This window comes from Haliotis rubra, unplaced genomic scaffold (assembly GCF_003918875.1).
Source record: "Haliotis rubra isolate DU_JTF1 unplaced genomic scaffold, ASM391887v1 Scf886, whole genome shotgun sequence".
Taxonomy (NCBI): domain Eukaryota; kingdom Metazoa; phylum Mollusca; class Gastropoda; order Lepetellida; family Haliotidae; genus Haliotis; species Haliotis rubra.
Genome location: NW_025767619.1, coordinates 162,653 through 184,556, shown reverse-complemented (window position 1 = coordinate 184,556; position 21,904 = coordinate 162,653). Strand labels below are relative to the sequence as shown.

The window sequence follows — 21,904 nt, the reverse complement described above, 5'->3', positions numbered from 1 at the left end:
AATAAATTCTCACAATGGGTTACACGATTAATTACGCGCAATAAAAAATGCACTACAATGTTTTGCCCGTGTCTACTGTATGGTCGAGTCAATTATTCATAGAAAGGGGAGACAAGTTTAATGATTTTAATTTTGTCCAAACAAAATGTGTATTATTTGACATGTTAGGTTTTTTAAGCTGTCTGTAAATGATATAACTTTATGAAAATATGTTTGTAAGAAACTGGGTTAACAATATTGGAATAATATCCGACCACAGCTCCTTCCGGGATGTAACTTGTTTCCTGTTTCCCCTAGCAACGCTCGTAGACTCTCCCTTACACAATAACACTGAAACAGCCATATTAGAGTTACACTGAAAAAAGGAGGGAAGATAAATCTGTTACAAATCGATTGGAACTTGCAAAAATAGCGAGATGATGGTAAGCATTCAGTCTTATAGATCAGTGTGTAGCCGATTAATAGTAAACACCATAGTTAAATGGCATACTATGGTATATAATGACATCGATAGGTCATTGAAGACACTGTGTCACCTAATTTCGGGACAGCATCAAACATTTATATCTTGAGTTGACATTGTATCGTGATCGTTTCAGTACAGATTGCTTGTCTTAATCGGCAGGCGACAAGGCTCAAAAGAAACAGGAAAATGATTCCTCTGGTCTGTTTATAGTTTCATGTAACTGAACATGAACATAAAATGGACAATGTTATGTTATGGTGTAATTTACATGTCGACACTGTCCCATATGCCCGATGCTAAATGTAACCCTGCTTTGGGGGATCATGGGTTTTGAGGTATAATGTCACTATAGACTATACTGATGATGAGATCACCATACAGAGCTGAGTATGATTAAAATGGTGGGCAGACATGTACATTTGAGGTGAGATGAAATTGGATTTTACGTCGTGCTTGAGTATATTTCGCTCATATGACGACGTGCATGCGTGTGTATGTGTATGTGCGGCTGCTTGTACTAGCCCAGATTTACGCTGGTTTTATAATGCTAGCCCACTGAGATACCATGCCGCAGTGAAGCAGGAATACCCCACTCAGACACATTATACACTGAGCCGACCAGTCCTTGTTGTACCCATTAATGCCAAGTGCCAGGCAGGGACCAACAAGTACCATATTTTAACGTCTTTTGGTATGATGCGGTCGGGGATTGAACCCGTGACCTTCCGCTCTCCGGGCGGACGCTCTAACCACTACACCAGGGAGGCGGTCTGTACATTTTACATAATATGACGGATACAATGTTAAACCCGTACATTTAGTTGGTTTAGTGGTGAACATATAGTAAAGCTGTACCAGAAGTATTATTCGAAAATAAAAGATTAATAATTTGTCTCTGTAACATCTTTAATTTCCATTAATATACATTTGCAAATTAAGAAAGTAAGATTGTTTAAGGATAACAACTTATTTTATTATATATGATACAATGTTTCGGTATGGATTCTTATACCGTCGTCAAGCAAGAATGAAGTACTACAGCACTTTACTCTTGCTTGACAACGGTATAAGAATCCATACCGAAACGTCACATCACATATAATAGAGAAGTTGTTATCCATAAACAATCTTACTTTCTTATTAGTCACAAACTTCTAAATGCCAATCAAACAGATCATTTGCAAATTATTTACTAAAATGCTAAAAAATCACCAGTCACCAGTCAATCAGTGGTTGGTGCCAGAGGATATTAACATATCTGAGTCATGTTTAAGGAGTTACCATGGTAACTATTATTTGATTCTGCCAGGACAGAATATTGCCTTTTGACCTCTTGCTGAGACATTTATGGCTTGAAAAATGTTCTTGTATTAAGTTGTATCCCAATCATTCCCATAGTTATTAGGATTTGTTAAGAGTTGAAGAATTGTTCTCTGATTTTTCATTTTTTTCAACAGAGACCTATTTCCAACTAATGGTCATGAGATGCTGTATTAGTATAAGTTATACAATTCTTAATTTCAAGTAATATTTCTGGAATGTTAATAAAATATCAGGATTTTACATGACGCGCACATGTGCGTTCAGTACACACAAATGTAGAATAAAAATGCTGAAAAAAATTACTTCGTCCAGAGGGATGCACAATATTGTTCATTGTACCCACAACACATCTGTGACTTTGCTACATTGTTTGGTTGTTTCTTGTTGAACAGTTACGTACATCATTTCACCCATCAGTCCACATGATCAATGATTCATTCCAGGCTCTAAAGAAATTAACAAAACATACAGTTCTCTACGCTGTTACTTCACAGGACCCTCGTAATGCCTACAAGGACCCGTAGAACTAATAATTAGGGTTCCCTGGGACCCTGTGTTTGTGAGTTGAGGTAAAACCCTGATATGTTGATGTACCAATATCTTTATGACAGTGAGAGGTATGTTTCGGTGTAGGTTCTCACACTGTTCTGTTATCAAGCAGGTTAGCATAACCTTGTGTCAGTCTATTTTAACCCCAGATAAACCCGCGAAGGTCTGGGTTAGAATGAACCTACAGTAACCCATGCTTGTCGTAAGAGGCGACTAACGGGATCGCGTTGTCAGGCTGTCTGACTTGGTTGACACATGTCATCGTATCCCAATTGTGCAGATCGATGCTCATGCTGTTGATCACTGGATTGTCTGGTCCAGACTCGATTATTTACAGACCGCCGCCATATAGCTGGAATATTGCTGAGTGCGGCATAAAGCTAAACTGACTCACTCACACACAGCCTGAGAAACAAACTAGCCAAACATGACAAAGCTACATTCTTTGGATTGCTCTTTTTGTGTGAGCTGCTAGTGATGATGTTTGTGTTGCAGACCAACATCCGCAGCAACATGCGCGGCCACATGCTGGAGCAGACTCGCAGACAGGAGGAGGTGAGGGAGGATACTCTGAAACGACTCGCCACAGAGAGGATGCTGGACGCCAACATGCGCAGCGAGGAGAGGATCGATGACAAACGCTTCTTGCGTCGTCAGCAGTTAGAGAATAAGGAGCGGGAGATGGAAGAGTCGATACTACGGGTGAGTTGTCATACTCAGTGTCAGAAAGGGTGAGATGTCATACTCAGTGTCAGTAGGATGACATGTCATACAGTGTGTCAGTAGGGTGAGATGTCATGCATTGTGTCAGCAGGGTGAGATGTGATACACTGTCAGTAGGGTGAGATGTCATACACTGTGTCATACACTGTCAGCAGGGTGGGATGTGATACACTGTGTCAGTAGGGTGAGATGTCATACACTGTCAGTTGGGTGAGATGTCATGCACTCAGTAGGGTGAGATGTCATAGTGTCAGTAGGGTGAGATGTCATACACTCAGTAGGGTGAGATGTCATACAGTGTCAGTAGGGTGAGATGTCATGCACTGTCAGTAGGGTGAGATGTTATACACTATGTCAGTAGGGTGAGATGTCATGCACTGTCAGTAGGGTGAGATGTCATACAGTGTCAGTAGGGTGAGATGTCATGCACTGTCAGTAGGGTGAGATGTTATACACTATGTCAGTAGGGTGAGATGTAATGCACTGTGTCAGCAGTGTTCAAAATACCTGCCTGCTCGACCGCCCGGGATGGATTATTTTCAACATAGACTGCCAGATTCTCAAATTCACCTTCTTGATGGTCGGGTTAAAATTTGGACATGTAGGACAGGCAAGGTTTGGTCAGGGCTGGCAAGTTTTACATCTAACCAGCCCTGTGGTCTGGCTGAAATTTTGGGAGTTTCTAATGCTGGTGTCAGTAGGGTGAGATGTCACACTGTGCCAGTTTAGTGGAGATATGTTGTGTTGTTTGAACACGTTGTTGACTTAAGATGTTGCTGTTGTGTTGTAGTCGGAGCGAGACAGGCTGTTGAAGGAACAACAGCGTGAGCAGGAGGAGCAACTGGCTCAACAGCTGGAGAAGATGAGCCAGGAGAAGACAAAGGATGAGAAGATGAGGCAACAGATCCGAGAAACTAGGTAACGCCCCCACACCTACGTTATAACCGCGCATAGATCAAAGTGGAAGATATTCACCATGTGACCTTGACCTGCTAGATGATGAACACTGCTGGCTGGTTGTCTGCAGACAAAGTGTGTTGACGCCGACTTGAATCAAATTATGGCAATTACCCGAAGGTTTCCGAGAATACTATCAGTGATCTGATTGGCTATAAATAAAATATGTCCTATCAGATCTCTGGGTCTTTTCAGTGGGGGTTGATCGTGGCCAAGGTTGTTAATGACAAGCTTGCATGACACTGGTTTGTTTGCAATGAATAAATGTACTTTAACTCATTATTGCAGTTAGGAGTAAGTGTCTCGGAAAAAATGAAAATTAGGTGCCATCGATTCTGTGTGTTTTGGTGCATGTTTGTGTACAAGAAGGAGTAAGAAAGAAATTTTGCAAGTTGGCGGTACAAATTCCAGAGCAGGGATTTTGGCTCACAAGCTCCAAGACTCAAGCTTCAAATGTATGACTTCAGTTTTTGTAATCTATGTCTGATTTCATAGCTAAATTTGTTGGCTTGAAGTGTTTAGGTTTTATACGTATATTTACAAAGAGAGCAACTGGATGTGTCCTGGAACAAAGTTTGTGTGGTGACCTCGTTACACCCCTTTCCTTTTATATAGTGCTAGGGGCGGTGAGGTGGCCTAGTGGTTAGAGTGTTTGCTTGTCATGCCGAAGACCCGGGTTCAATTCCCTACGTGGGTACAATGTGTGAAGCCCATTTATAGTGTCCCCCGATGTGATATTGCTGGAATATTGCTAAAAAAGCGGCGTAAAACTAAAACTATGTCAGTCAGTCAGTTTATATAGTATTAAGACCCTGTCAGTGGCAATATATACCTTGATGCCAGTTTTTGCATTTACAAGCCCTTCTGGTTTTTACAGTCAAACTTTGGTTAATGTTATTGTTAGGAGTTCCCTGGATAATTACAATCTCACCCTCAAGTCTTGTAGTTTCCAACACCTATGATGTTTAAACTAATATTGACTCATGATATATTCAGATGAGAGGCTCTTATTGTCAAGGTCCTCTGTCAGAGAAACATCATATTAACAAAAGGGTATGTTTGGTGTAGTATCTCTATCAAGAGGACAGCTAATACATTTTATGTTCCTTTACTAGTGGTGGTACGATTAATTGAAATAATCGAAGATTGATCGCAGTGACCAAACGACCAAGCAATCGATCACATTTTCTCATAATTGAACATAAACGATTTTGGAACTACTGTTTTAGTCTTTGAAATACTTGACAACGGAACATATCGTTGAAGTGTCAGGGCCTGTAAACGTGTTTAATTCTTAGAAAACTCACTTCACTAACTGAAAAGCCATGACTGAATATTTCTTGAAGACTCCAGGAAGTTTATGTTCAAGACATATTAGTCATCACTGTAAAGTAACAAGTTGCATCATGTTGTAAATATCTGCAATAACAACCTGGATAGGAAAATCTGAAAAATGATGCTAACCAATTTTTTTCGATGATTGTTCGTTGGTAATGAAACAATCATCAATTGTGAGATTTCAACCAATTCCCAACACTATCCTTACATAATCTGGAATTATTGCAGCTTGTTCGTTATTCTGTATTTCTTGTTCATCCTCAGCCTGGAGCTGCGTGAGCTGGAGGCCAAGTTGAAGGCCGCTTACATGAACAAGGAGAGAGCGGCACAGCTGGCAGAGAAAGACGCTCTCAAGTTTGACCAGATGGTGGGTAGCACTCCCCTACACAGTATGAGTTACAGAAAGATGAGATATATCAAGACACGTTTTGGCAAAGGGGGAGGGGTTGTTTCTGCAAAATAACAAAGTTTTATGAATCATTTTATAACTGCGGTACATGCTGGTGGGTGGTTCTTTGTACAGTGAACAGTTCAAGGTCAGCAGGATTAGTTGTGGGGAGTGGTTAGATGGATTCCCGAGAGTTTATCAAGCTTTAGTGATGCCCACACTTAACATACATCTATTGCACACATGCGGTGGATCCTTATATCCAGATGGGATTTCTGGTGTCCCCCGCTGTGATGTTGCTGGAATATTGCTAAAAGCAGCATAAAACTGACTCACACATATCAAGTATTCAAGGCGTACTGTTTGTGTGTTGTAGAAGCGAGACAGCCAGATTGCCCGGGAGATGAAGGAGCAGCACGACCGGGCTGCAGAGGCGGAGCAGGCACGTCAGATGGAGCGCTACAAGGAGCAGGTTCGGTACCAGCAGGAGCTGGAGAGACAGCTGGAAGAACAGGAAGTCCGGCGCCAACAGGCATACGAGGAGTTCCTCAAGGAAAAGCTCATGATAGACGAGATCGTACGGAAGATCTACGAAGAGGACCAGAGGTACCTTAACTACTCTTGTCTGGGACTATTGATACTCTTGTCTGGGACTATTGATACTCTTGTCTGGGACTATTGATACTCTTGTCTGGGACTGTTGATACTCTTGTCTGGGACTGTATCTGGGACTATTGATACTCTTGTGTGGGACTATTGATACTCTTGTCTGGGACTGTTGATACTCTTGGCTGGGACTATTGATAGTCTTGTCTGGGACTATTGATACTCTCGTCTCGGACTGTTGATACTCTTGTCTGGGACTGTATCTGGGTCTATTGATACTCTTGTGTGGGACTATTGATACTCTTGTCTGGGACTGTTGATACTCTTGGCTGGGACTATTGATACTCGGACTATTGATACTCTTGTGTGGGACTATTGATACTCTTGTCTGGGACTATTGATACTCTTGTGTGGGACTATTGATACTCTTGTCTGGGACTGTTGATACTCTTGTCTGGAACTATTGATACTCTTGTCTGGGACTATTGATACTCTTGTCTGGGACTATTGATACTCTTGTCTGGGACTATTGATACTCTTGTGTGGGACTATTGACACTCTTGTCTGAGACTATTGATACCCTCGTCTCGGACTGTTGATACTCTCGTCTCGGACTATTGATACTCTTGTGTGGGACTATTGATACTCTTGTCTGGGACTGTTGATACTCTTGTCTGGGACTATTGATACTCTTGTCTGGGACTATTGATACTCTCGTATGGGACTGTTGATACTCTTGGCTGGGACTATTGATACTCTTCTCTTGGCGGACTATTGATACTCTTGTCTCGACGGACTATTGATACTCTTGTCTTGGACACTATCAATATCTAGGACTATTGATACTCTTGTCTCGACGGACTATTGATACTCTTGTCACAGCGGACTATTGATACTCTTGTCTTGGACACTATCAATATCTAGGACTATTGATACTCTTGTCTTGGACACTATCAATATCTAGGACTATTGATACTCTTGTCTCGACGGACTATTGATACTCTTGTCTCGACGGACTATTGATACTCTTGTCACAGCGGACTATTGATACTCTTGTCTCGGCGGACTATTGATACTCTTGTCATAGCGGACTATTGATACTCTTGTCTTGGACACTATCAATATCTAGGACTATTGATACTCTTGTCTTGGACACTATCAATATCTAGGACTATTGATACTCTTGTCTCGACGGACTATTGATACTCTTGTCTCGATCTATTGATACTCTTGTTTGTTTCGGACTATTGATACTCTTGTCTTCGGCGGACTATTGATACTCTTGTCTCACAGCGGACTATTGATACTCTTGTCTCAGCGGACTATTGATACTCTTGTCTCAGGCGGACTATTGATACTCTTGTCACAGCGGACTATTGATACTCTTGTCTCGGCGGACTATTGATACTCTTGTCTCGGCGGACTATTGATACTCTTGTCTCGGCGGACTATTGATACTCTTGTCACAGCGGACTATTGATACTCTTGTCTCAGCGGACTATTGATACTCTTGTCTCGGCGGACTATTGATACTCTTGTCACAGCGGACTATTGATACTCTTGTCTCGGCGGACTATTGATACTCTTGTCTCGGCGGACTATTGATACTCTTGTCTCGACGGACTATTGATACTCTTGTCTCGGACGGACTATTGATACTCTTGTCTCGGCGGACTATTGATACTCTTGTCACAGCGGACTATTGATACTCTTGTCACAGCGGACTATTGATACTCTTGTCTCGGCGGACTATTGATACTCTTGTCACAGCGGACTATTGATACTCTTGTCACAGCGGACTATTGATACTCTTGTCTTGGACACTATCAATATCTAGGACTATTGATACTCTTGTCTTGGACACTATCAATATCTAGGACTATTGATACTCTTGTCTCGACGGACTATTGATACTCTTGTCTCGACGGACTATTGATACTCTTGTCACAGCGGACTATTGATACTCTTGTCTCGGCGGACTATTGATACTCTTGTCACAGCGGACTATTGATACTCTTGTCTTGGACACTATCAATATCTAGGACTATTGATACTCTTGTCTTGGACACTATCAATATCTAGGACTATTGATACTCTTGTCTCGACGGACTATTGATACTCTTGTCTCGGCGGACTATTGATACTCTTGTCTCGGCGGACTATTGATACTCTTGTCTCGGCGGACTATTGATACTCTTGTCTCGGCGGACTATTGATACTCTTGTCTCGGCGGACTATTGATACTCTTGTCTCGGCGGACTATTGATACTCTTGTCTCGACGGACTATTGATACTCTTGTCTCGGCGGACTATTGATACTCTTGTCTCGGCGGACTATTGATACTCTTGTCACAGCGGACTATTGATACTCTTGTCTCTTGTCTCGCGGACTATTGATACTCTTGTCTCGGGACGATACTCTGACTATTGATACTCTTGTCTCAGCGGACTATTGATACTCTTGTCTCGGCGGACTATTGATACTCTTGTCTCGGGGACTATTGATACTCTTGTCTCGGCGGACTATTGATACTCTTGTCTCGCGGACTATTGATACTCTTGTCTCGGGGACTATTGATACTCTTGTCTGGGACTATTGATACTCTTGTCTCGACGGACTATTGATACTCTTGTCACAGCGGACTATTGATACTCTTGTCTCGGCGGACTATTGATACTCTTGTCTGGGACTATTGATACTCTTGTCTCGACGGACTATTGATACTCTTGTCACAGCGGACTATTGATACTCTTGTCTCGACGGACTATTGATACTCTTGTCACTGCGGACTATTGATACTCTTGTCACAGCGGACTATTGATACTGTTGTCTGGGACTGTTGATACTCTTGTCTCGACGGACTATTGATACTCTTGTCACAGCGGACTATTGATACTCTTGTCTGGGACTGTTGATACTCTTGTCTCGACGGACTATTGATACTCTTGTCTTGGACACTATCAATATCTAGGACTATTGATACTCTTGTATCAGTACTGTGGCAAAACATTTGAGCTACCATTTTCAGAAATTTTTTGGTTAATTCTATAGCCTGTTATTAGCAGAATGTTGTGGACAAACCAGAATTTAACTAGACTTGGGATTCAGACAATTGACTAAAGTTGCAGACAGCTTTGTCACCTCTGAGCTCGATTAAACATACGTATATGTACAGTGTGGAACTTTATTTAGTCCTTTCACTCTGGTAATATTTGTGTGTGTCTAATAAGCTGAGCTTATTATTGTCCAGATTAAATTCTACTGAAAATATTTTCAAAGGACAAGTTCTGGGCTTGTAGATGCATTATATCAATGCAGGTGATCATCCTGGTCCTGTGGACTGTTGCCTGGGAGCAGTCACTAGATTGTCTGGTCCAGCAGGGATCATGTGTGCATGGTTACAGTCATGCTGCAAATTGCATTATGGATGAAACCAGAAACACTGACCAAATCAGATGGTTTTTGGAAATGGATAATTAATGTTCCTGGAGTAGTTAAAGTGTTTGCTCTTCACGCTAATTCCATGGTTCGAAGCCCATTTTCCCTGTTCCGGCCTTGGTACAGCTGTAATATTGGTAAAGAAAGGCTGCTTAGAAATTAGTTCACTCATTCATTTAATGTACCACTATGTGTGTGTGTACATGTTAGGGCTCCGCAATAGAACTGGTTTACCGGTATTTACCAGTTCAGACATGAAAACGATACGTATTGCGATACGCTGATCGAAAACCGGTATTTTGACATGCATTCGGAAAACTTCGTAACACTCGGAAATCTTCCGGTAATATTTCCGTTTTGTAAATTGTTCTTTTCCCTGTTTCATTAGTGCCAAATGTTACTTACATTTTCATTTTGTCATGATTAAGAGTTTTTATGAAAGGTTAATCAATCATAGTGATTTTGTTGTGTTTTTGCTTTATAATCAAGCATTAACTCGATTATAAGTAGTTTTTGTTAAAAAAATAATTCTTGCAATATATTGCAATACATATCGCAATATATGCTTCCGCATCGCAATATATCGCAATATGAAAATTCTCTGCAATACCCACCCCTAGTACATGTGTGTGTGTACATGTGTGTGTGTACATGTGTGTGTGTACATGTGTGTGTACATGTGTGTGTGTACGTGTGTGTGTACATGTGTGTGTGCGATTGTGTTGTAGGGATACCGAAAGGAACCTCCAGAAGCGGAAGGCGACACAGGCATACATCTCTGAGTTCAAGAAGGCCCGCGAGGAGTGGAAGGAGTTGGAGCGACGTCGAATGGAGGAGGAGAACATGCGCATCTTGCAGTTTGCCAACGTGCAGAAGGAGCGCGAGGATGACTTCCGCCAACAGAAGATGGAGAAGGAACAGGCCATGGAACGCATGCAAAAAGAAGTGAGGCTTACATCACAAACAGTTGTAGACAGAAACTGATCTGTCTGCAGCTGTACCACTACGACTGACTGAAGTGTTTCTGCGTTTATCTATTTAATATGGCTGCGGTGGGGTAGCCTAGTGGTTAAAGCGTTGGCACGTGATGCCGAAGACCCAGGTTCGAATCCCCACATGGGTACAATGTGTGAAGCCCATTTCTGGTGTCCCCCGCTGTGGTGTTGCTGGAATATTGCTAAAAGCGGCGTAAAACTAAAGTCACTGTTTATTATGAATAAGCAAATTTGATTTAGTTTAATTCAAAATCAAATTTGAAATCAAATCACATTTTGAGTATGTGTAGTAAAAACAATTCAGTTTGTATTGTCATGAAAGGCATTGCTATATAAATCAGTGGTATTGTCTCAGTGAGATTTCCATAATGAGGGGAACACACTATTAAACTGATGCTGGATGTAACAAATACCACAACTGGCAAACAATGTCTGTCTGTCTGTGTTGCAGCTGTCGGAGCAGATAGCCAAGAAGGATGCAGAACGCGAGGAGATGGAGCGAGTCAGGCTGGAGCTGTATCTGGAGGAAGAGGAAGAGAAGGCTCGACAGCAGGAGCGGGTCAGTACCTTCACTGCAGGGAGCTGTGGGTTCAAACTCAGAAACGTGGCAGTTTTTCCTAAATTAATATAAGGAGAGAGTGACAAGTCTGGGCACGTCACATGGTACGTTTGCGCGGGAAAGAGGAAGGGAGGTAACTTGTGGGTGAGTATTGTACGTCCGCTTCGGGAACTTCAAGGGATTCAAGTGTTCCACTACCATTCGAAAGGGAAAGGGAGATAAGCAAAGATCATGAGTCAGGATAAGTATAAAATATAAATTTTACTTAAAAAATTACATTGTTGACTGGTGTCTCACCTCAGAAGGAGTTGAACTGTAAACCTTGGTGTCACGTGCCCTGTGTACAACAGGACACTAATCAGGTGAAGCGATGACGGTTGTATGGAGTAGTTGGAGCGCTGACAGCTGGACTCCTTGAGAGTTTCTGGAATTTCGTTAATGCCTCACAATGTAGGAAACAAATGTGGTGCCTCCTTAAGGCATTTGCCTCTCTTTATCCAGCAGTGAATAAGTATCTGGTAGGATGACATAATAGGATTCCCGGGCTCCTTTCAAAGAATACCAGTAAAGAAGCTGAGAATGAATATTTAGTGCATTTATCACTAAAACCATGCGTGTGCTCAGGCGGAGATGTAGAGCAAGCTTCTGTCTTTGTATTCTCCTCAGGGAGCTGAGAATGAATATGTAGCACATTTATAACTAAAACCATGTGTGTGCTCAGGCGGAGATGTAGAGCAAGCTTCTGTCTTTGTATTCTCCTCAGGGAGCTGAGAATGAATTTGTAGCACATTTATAACTAAAACCATGTGTGTATTCAGGCGGAGATGTAGAGCAAGCTTCTGTCTTTGTATTCTCCTCAGGGAGCTGAGAATGAATTTGTAGCACATTTATAACAATAACAATGTGTGTATTCAGGCGCAGATGTAGAGCAAGCTGCTGTCATTGTATTCTCCTCAGGGAGCTGAGAATGAATTTGTAGCACATTTATAACTAAAACCATGTGCGTATTCAGGCGGAGATGTAGAGCAAGCTGCTGTCATTGTATTCTCCTCAGGGAGCTGAGAATGAATTTGTAGCACATTTATAACTAAAACCATGTGTGTATTCAGGCGGAGATGTAGAGCAAGCTGCTGTCATTGTATTCTCCTCAGGGAGCTGAGAATGAATTTGTAGCACATTTATAACTAAAACCATGTGTGTATTCAGGCGGAGATGTAGAGCAAGCTTCTGTCTTTGTATTCTCCTCAGGGAGCTGAGAATGAATTTGTAGCACATTTATAACAATAACAATGTGTGTGTTCAGGCGCAGATGTAGAGCAAGCTTCTGTCTTTATATTCTCCTCAGGGAGCTGAGAATGAATTTGTAGCACATTTATAACTAAAACCATGTGTGTATTCAGGCGGAGATGTAGAGCAAGCTGCTGTCATTGTATTCTCCTCAGGGAGCTGAGAATGAATTTGTAGCACATTTATAACTAAAACCATGTGCGTATTCAGGCGGAGATGTAGAGCAAGCTGCTGTCTTTGTATTCTCCTCGGAGCTGAGAATGAATTTGTAGCACATTTATAACTAAAACCATGTGTGTATTCAGGCGGAGATGTAGAGCAAGCTGCTGTCATTGTATTCTCCTCAGGGAGCTGAGAATGAATTTGTAGCACATTTATAACTAAAACCATGTGTGTATTCAGGCGGAGATGGAGCGCAAGCTGCGACAGAGGATCGATCTGCAGGACACCCACTCCAAGCAGATGCATTTTAAGGCTCTCAGGCTCCAGGCTGAGAAAGATGAGGAAGAGGTCTTCAGACAACAGGTAATGCATGTCCATATTGAGTTCAAATAAATCTAAATTTAACAATGTAGAATTGCTGTTAATTTGAGTGAACTATTAGAACACAATTCCTTCCTGAGTTCTGCATCCTAACTGTTGTATGTGTAGATGTTGGCGAAGTTTGCGGAGGATGATCGTATCGAGCAGATGAACGCTCAGCGGCGTCGTATGAAGCAGCTGGAACACAAGCGTGCAGTGGAGACTCTGCTGGATGAGAGGCGGGCGCAGTATGCCATGGAGAGGCAGCGAGAGGTGGAGGCTCGGGAGGGGGAGGTCAGGATGGAGAACTTCCGGCGACAGATTATCGAGGAGGAGAGGCAAAGGCTGCTGAAGGAGCATGCAGGCAGGCTGCTGGGATACCTGCCCAAGGTAGGAGGTCAAGGTCAAAATGAAAAGGTCACACAGGCAGCCATATGGCTGGTTACCTGCCAGTGGTTATTAGTGTAGGGCATCTAGGGGTCAAGGTCAAAATCATAATCACACAGACAGGCTGCTGCCCAAGGTAGGAGGTCAAGGTCAAAATGAAAAGGTCACACAGGCAGCCATATGGCTGGTTACCTGCCAGAGGTTATTAGTGTAGGGCATCTAGGGGTCAAGGTCAAAATCATAATCACACAGACAGGCTGCTGGGATACCTGCCCAAGGTAGGAGGTCAAGGTCAAAATGAAAAGGTCACACAGGCAGCCATATGGCTGGTTACCTGCCAGAGGTTATTAGTGTAGGGCATCTAGGGATCAAGGTCAAAATCATAATCACACAGACAGGCTGCTGGGACCTGCCCAAGTTAGTAGAGTAGGGCAGCTATTGGTCAAGGTCAGCAACATGGGGGCACATAGGAAGGCTCCTGGGATATCTGCCCAAGTTAAGTAGCTTAGTACAGCTGGGTTCAAGGTCAGGAGCAGAAGGGGTCACTCTAGCATGCTGTTGGGAAACCTGCCAGAGGTCAGCAGATTTGAGAGAAGGTCAGCCAATGGGGATCAAGGAATGCCACAGTGTATGTTATTGGAACATTGGAGGACACTGTTGAGTTTGCACCTGTACAATTGGTAATTGTGTTGCAGGGGGTGATTCGAGACACCCAGGACCTACAGATGCTTGGCCCCGAGTTCCGCAACGCTTACAGACAGAGGCAGATCGACCCCTTCGACGAGACCGCCTGGGATCAAAGTGCCCGATAGTTACCCAACCACGCCAACATTTGTCCATACGAACACAACAGAGTGTCGACACTGTCTGCACTCTTCACATATCTTTGTTTACAAATGTTCATGTATGTTTTCAATCACAAGATAATGCTAACTATTTGTGTCTCATTTTCCCTGTGAACATGTGCATGGCCTGGAGATGCACAGTAAATTCCCAGCATTTCGAAGACAATTTCATAATGGAAGTAAATTTATTGTTTTTATCTGTTCATTTACAAGATGTTTCACATTTCTGGGTTTGTCTCAGCTATTTGTTTTGAACATTTTTTACCATGGACTTATGGTTTAAGCTGCAAGTTTCCAGTATTATGTATTATCAACTATGGCCGTTGAAACCGATGTGGAACGGTCCCAAATGTTTTGTCAACACGCAGATGTAGTGGCTGTCTTGGATGTGGCCTGGCCGACGTTCCCCACTACTCCGTCCATACACTTCACCCTCAGTAGACATCACCAGTCAATTTTGTACTTGAGTGTTTTAATGTAGAACTTTTTACATAGTTCAATTGTCAGTTTTAGCTGATGCCATTTATTGTGTTTTAACTTCACAGTCTTTGAAAAATGATTACTGATGTCAAATTTAATTTATTGATAAGCACAATGATTATGACTAAGATAAACTGTAATGGAATAATGGCAGTGGAGTATCTCCACTGTATCAGCCTAAGTGTGTACTGTACGGCTGTGGTGTAAGTATGTTTGTATATATCTATCTGTAGATCTACACTGTAAATAGAGACAGTTGTATATATACAAGAACGTCAGCTGCTGTGATGGAAGTAAATGCTTGTAAATCTCTCTCCGTGTTTGTTGTCCAATCTCAACGTCCTGAAGACCCATGCCTCTGACATGACAGCTTGAAACATTGGAAGAAGGTTGGATGGCCTGTCATGGTTGGCTTGATTGCATGTAATGTAGATGGAATGCTCACAACTTGATTTGTGGGGTAGCCTACTGGTTAAGGTGTTCGCTCATCACGGCACAGACCCAGGTTTGATTCCCAACATGGTTGCATTGTGGGAAGCCCATTGATATTGCTGGAATATTGTTTAAAGTGACGTAAAGCTAAAGTCACTCACTCACTTGATTTTGTGGTCCAAGGGAGTGTTGGGCGGGGCGTTAAACAACAAACTGGGATTGTTACTTCATCTGACTGTTTTCTCTGTGGATGCTCGCGTTATCAATTACTGGTTTGTCTGGTTGCCATGGTGCAACTCACAACCTGAATTCACTCCCAAGCCAACCAGGGTACCAACAAGTGTAACTAACATCTCTTTGTATGACAAGCGACAAACTATTGTCGGCACACCTGGCAAGAGGCGACTAATGGTATTGGGTGGTCAGGCTCGCAGACTTGGTTGACATATGTCATTGTATCCTAATTGTGTAGAATCATGAAGTCCAAACGTTAGGGGAAAATGCTGCTCAGGGAAACTTATTTCACCCCCGCTCTGGATCCGCCCTAGAGGCTTTTACCTCGCACCGACATTCCCTGGTCCACACAAAGTACTCAGAAGAATCTATTATAAGCATTTATTGCAGTTGATTTTCTCATGTAGATTACATGTTGGGATATTTACAGTGAGTAGAAAAATAGCTGGGAATATACACAAGGATGATTACAAGCAAATAGAGAGAACAGTCACGGAGCTAAGCTGTACAGGAGATGTATATACACGGTATCACACATCCACGATGATACCAGTGAATATAGATGTATAGTCACATAGCTAGGCTGTACAAGATGTATATACACTGTATCATTAACACAGATGATACTAGTGAATATAAACGTATAGTAACAAGGCTAAGCTGTACAAGTAGATGTATAAACAGTCTCATATATATATATATATGTATAGGATAAAACTCTGCAAGCCAATAACACAGATAAAATAGGTAGTCTCACTCAATCTAGACCATATTAGTAGATATCAGCATCTGTAAGGTCACTATGACCCAGCCATGGTAGGTCAAGGTCACCTGTTACGAGGTGATCATCGTGACCCAGTGCTGTTAGGTTAAAGTCACCCTGATACACAGTCCTGTTAATTTACTCCATTGCCTTTTTTAGGTCAAGGTCAGAAAATGGTCATTGACCTGGCAGGTCATCGTAACCCAGTTTTGTTAGATTACCATAACCCAGTCCAATGGGTCAACCTGACAAACACCTGTTGGATCACTGACCCCGCTCTTACGTCAGCATGACCTAGTAATTTAGGTCACCATGACCCAATCTTGCTAGGTCACCATAGTTATTTGTGGTTATGTCACCCTGACCCATCTGTCATGTCATCCTGACCCAGTCTTTTAGTTTACCCTGACAAAGTTGTTTTAGGTCAGTGCGACCCAGGTCTAGTTTGAGTGTGACCCACATACAACAGGTAACACAAGACATGTCTAACACATGCTACGTATACATCACACAGCTGGTGTAGAATCTAACACATCCACATCACTGAGCCACTCACAGACAGGCTGCAGGGCTAAAACCACCTTGTAAAACGCTGTCAGTCGTAAATCAGACAAATCTATCAAAACATGAAACTAGGATTTTATCAAACGTGGTTAAGTGTCACCAAGTAAACAAGCACTATCATAAAGCTCCTGATTATAGCTACAAGCCACGTTGTGTTCATGAAGTTGTCTTCGTAATTGGCTTGCTGGTCCAAAGGGCTGTGGTTTGCTATTAAGGATACAGTTATCAGTAGTCAAACGTCGGGACGTCAGTTATCCACTGTGGTAATTTTGATACAAATACCACAAGCCTAGAAAATATCTGCTAAGCACAGGCAAAATAAAAAAAAAGTATCTTCAGCAGTTTGCTGACAATGGTACTGCCATGACTGTAGAGAGAACTACACTCAGAATGCTGAATTTTACACCAATTTCTCCACATGCTGGAAGTCCAGTCAAAGTAGTATCTATAAACACCTTACCACACTGTTAAGAAGGAATCCGACCCAGGTCTCGGTGGGTATCATACAGTCTGTGGTTTGTATCTCAAAGTAGAATTGGGAAACAGAATCTCACTGTGTGTGTTTGATATGAAATATTTCAACATGAGAAGAAAACAACTGCAAACGGCTTTCAAGAATTTGTCGCATCAGTTGTTTCATATAATGTGACACTTTTCACATTAAAACGCAAGGGTGATATTTTGCTTACAGCCTCAAATCATTTTTCAAACTAATTTTGTAAACAGTAACAATTGATGTTCCGATTGTGAAAAGTACAGCTCACCAGCATCAGCAGCCGAGACAGGCGGAGTAATTTGATTGTGTTGTCATAGCAATTTCATCGTAGTGATGACTTCTGTGGAAGCTTGCATGGGATGAACATGAAGGTGTTTTAACTCATTCTATGAGCACAGAAATGTACAAAGCTTTAAAGTCCTAAAGACTCATGATGACATTAGTGACTTCTAGACACATTCATGGCAAATTTGTGCTGAGATTATGGTATATCATATAAACAGATCTTCAATATCACACATGTATCACAAAATTCATTATCAAAAGATGGGAAACAAAGACAATCATTCCTTTGTTTCTGTATAATACTTTTAATAAATTAATTTTTGTGAAATTTTTTACCATTTTATCCATTACTAATTTTTTAAAGTTTACATCTTAAATGATCCAGACAATATTCATTTCAATTTTAAAAAAATATTGACACAAAAGTAAACCAAAATAATTAACAAATGTTATGCTTAGTTTCTTAAAGTAAGGACTACAAATCCACACTGTCAACTATTATATGACACTGAATGACCCCACCCAATTGGGTGCCTATTCTAAAAATGAAAAATTCGAAAAAAACTATAAAACGACAAAAAAACAAAAGATGAAATATTTTAAAATCACGAAATCAAAAAGCTAGAAATTGGGGCTGTCACGAACACCATACAACATGACACACCCTGTAAGTTGATAACCTCCAGAATCCAACAACCTGTTTGGTATGGACAGTGCGAGATCAGGGACAACATCTGAGGCTATTACCTCTACCAGTGCGTAATCATAAAATTTGAAAATGTACAAACAATTGAAAAATTTAAAGATAACACTGTGCTTCATCATAATACAGAGAACCTGACGTAACGTCAACAAGAAATAGCTGCTAGAAGAAAGCTTCATTAAAGTATCCATTGCCACAAAGTGTTCAGGATTAAAGCAAATTCGTGAAAAGTAATGACACATTAGAGTTAAGAAACGCAAATGGAAAAGTGCTACTATGAAAGTTGATATTGTAACTGTTTATACTACAAAGTCTACTATGAAAACAGTATTGTCAGTCCTGTCACTGATCATTCTATAAAGTTCTATGAAAACAGTAAATTAGTCAGTGTTTTAACTGAAAGGTCATCAGACAATATCTGACCCATAAATCTCACTCCAGTAACATGTTAAGTCACCTTGACCCAATTCGTGACGTCATGTTGGCACAGTCATGCTAGGTCTCCCTGACCCAGTTGTATCAGGTCACCCTGACCCAGTCATGTTGGGTCACCCTGACGCAGTCATGTTGGGTCACCCTGATCAATCCAGTCAAATAAACCGATGCACTTGTGTCAGGTCAGCCCCACTCCATCAGGTCCGGTCAGGTCCGGTCCGGTCAGGTCAGGTCAGGTCAAACAGATCTTGTCTGGTCACCCTCAATACTTTCACGACCCATTTGTCTAAACCCAGGCATAAATAACCCGAATTAACCCAGACACTAGTCACAAAAATTGTTTCCATGTATCAGTATTTGACATTCTGTATTCAATTATGACAAACCGAACATTGAATATCCCCGTGCTTATATTTCAGCTGGTATGAAGATCATTGAATTGAAATGTTCATTAGCTGCTCGTACTATCTGATTGGTTGGCATGGCAACTGAGGCTTCTGATTGGTTGAAGTTTGATACAGCACCAAACAAAGCATGAGTGGACGTCACACAGTCACACAGACACATGACACATGACATTAAGGCCAGACAGAGAAGGCACAGTAGCCTCGCCACCAACAACATCTACAACATCATACACTGCTACAATGACAGCAGCAACTTGATGACATCACCATCCTAGAGCTCACCTACCTACACGTTGGAATGGATTAATGACAACATCAACACAACGTTTAGCCATCGACACACATGCCTGGAACAACACAGGGATTAAATACCTCATTTCTTGAACAAGTCAAGTTAGGTCACCCCAACCTAGTCGTGTCAGGTCACTATGACCCAGTCATTCAAGCTCATGCCAACCTAGTCGTAACAGGTCACCATGACCCGGTCATATAAGGTCACTCCCAACCGAGTCGTGTCGGGTCACCGTGACCCAGTCATGTAAGGTCACCCTCACCTAGTCATGTCAGGTCACCGTGACCCAGTCATGCAAGGCCATGCCAACCTAGTCGTGTCGGGTCACCATGACCCAGTCATGCAAGGTCACACCAACAGTGGCCAAGTGAAGTTAAGTCAAACGTACCTTGCCAAACCGGGTCACCATGACCCAGTCATTTTAAGTCACTGCATCCAAAAACATCTGCTTATGAAAAAAAAGCTAAACTATGACCGGAAAACACATCACCTGACAAGTGCAACCTATAAGTTGTTCCTGTACAAGAACTCATGTGACTTTTTCCTGCAAGTATAAGTAACACAATCTACACAGCTTACACGTTAATTATGAAATAGAATGGTTCAATTTCTCAGCTGCATCAGAGATGCAAGTGTATCAATGGAAACACTGCTAGATGGAGGGACAGCAGCAGCTGAAGCACAACACTGCATGGAGGTGGGTAGGGGTGAAATGGTTTTTATATTCCACAATACGATACATGATTTTTATATTCCACAAAACGATACATGATTTTTTTCTGTGTTTCAATACAACACAATTTGTTAAAAAATTAATCTTGTCAACATTTTTGTCCTTCAAATGATAAAATATGCCCTAAAAGGCAAGAATTTATGGATGTCAACTTCTCTGTGTTAAAGAACACGCCTATTTGCAGAGATGCCAACCTCAAAGTATTGCAAATGGTAGTTTCATGGATCAAAATTAGTATTTTGACCATAACATTAGTAGTCAACTAAATAGTGACTGAAAAATCCACATTGCAAAGTCGACAAAATGCATGGAAATCGTAACATCGAGATTTTTTTAAACAGCTGAATGTTTCAGATTTCAGATATATACTTTGTTACTTGAAATGACTCCAGTTCAGATATGTCATTAAATTTGATGAATTGAAGGTAAGTGAAGTCGAAAAATGTATTTAATCGATGAAAATATGTTTTTGTCTATATATCAAAATTTTAATGAATTTTCTTCAAATTTCGTAGAATTTCTAGTACAATCGTATATGTGCAGTTCGAGGCTACAATTCGTAGCGACTATGATGAAATTGTAGAGGGTGGCATCTCTGTTTGTGTGTATCACTTCCAAATGCCGTTCAATGATTTTAAAGATGCCCTGTAATAGGTGTTTAGCTTACTAAAAAGGGCCACTACGAACATTTCTTCAGCCAGCTTTTCCAATTGAACCTGACCTGAAATTATTATTTTCATGAAGTTTCCATGTGATTTGATGTAAATATGCATACACATCGTATCAGACCTATCCACTCTGATCTGTATCGTATTGTGAAGTTGCTGTGTTGTTTCATCCTGAAGCTACTGGGTAATATTGTGTAAACAAAGACAACAGTTGGATAATAAAGTGTGTATACAACATCTGGGTAATATCGTGCATTATACAACATTTGGGTAATATGGTGCGTAACACAACAGATGGGTAATATCGCATAGCTATGAGTATTGTTACAACCTGGTGTAGTGACTATTCACAGTAGGGGCCTGAGGTACACAAGGAGGTGCCCTGAGGTACAGCTTACTGCAGAATGCTTGCCCTGGCTGCAAGAAAACACATTTGGCCTTTGGGTGTTTGGGATTGAGCACTATTCAACTACAGCGATTAAGGGGGAAATGTTAACATCAAGATTAATCATGGTCATGAATTACAGCACCTTAGTCATACAGGTTAGGGGCTGGTGATGTTTGACATAACCACAGCCTGATGTATGGATAACCTTTCTGTTGAGACAGGTGATCGGAGTGACAATGTAATTATTATTGCAGGTATATTATGACTTCGCACAGGGGCCCAAACAAAAGCGATGTGGTTGATACTGACTGTAACACTTTCTGTGGTAACAGCAAACATGGAGAACCATCCTACCAGTGATCCTGTACAGGACACTGAGATCTCTAGCACAAACACAGCGATCAACCATCCTACCAGTGATCCTCTACAGGGACAACATCCACACATGGACAGGACACTGAGATCTCTAGCACAAACACAGCGATCAACCGTCCTACCAGTGATCCTCTACAGGGACAACATCCACACATGGACATCTTAAGAGATAAACTAAAGTGTCGTCTGCTGTCTCAGGCAGACGTGTGACGTCTCATTTACTAGACAAATGTGTGACGTCTGTTTCCTTGGGCAGACGTGTGTG

At 41.6% G+C, this 21,904-nt stretch overlaps 1 protein-coding gene and 1 long non-coding RNA gene across 2 annotated transcripts; both read left to right on the top strand.

Annotated features, from left to right (window-relative positions):
* Positions 1–323: 323 nt before the first annotated feature.
* Positions 324–15,176, top strand: LOC124263491 (meiosis-specific nuclear structural protein 1-like). The gene is made up of 10 exons (XM_046698146.1): positions 324–422; positions 2,834–3,040; positions 3,852–3,979; positions 5,621–5,723; positions 6,121–6,350; positions 10,518–10,734; positions 11,236–11,343; positions 13,033–13,155; positions 13,282–13,542; positions 14,235–15,176. Exons 1-10 carry the CDS (start codon positions 417–419, stop codon positions 14,349–14,351), a joined length of 1,500 nt encoding a protein of 499 aa, XP_046554102.1. The 5' UTR covers positions 324–416; the 3' UTR covers positions 14,352–15,176.
* A 4,460-nt stretch (positions 15,177–19,636) lies between these two features.
* Positions 19,637–19,911, top strand: LOC124263492. The gene is made up of 2 exons (XR_006894856.1): positions 19,637–19,702; positions 19,751–19,911. It is a non-coding gene; the product is annotated as an uncharacterized LOC124263492 (long non-coding RNA).
* Positions 19,912–21,904: the final 1,993 nt, after the last annotated feature.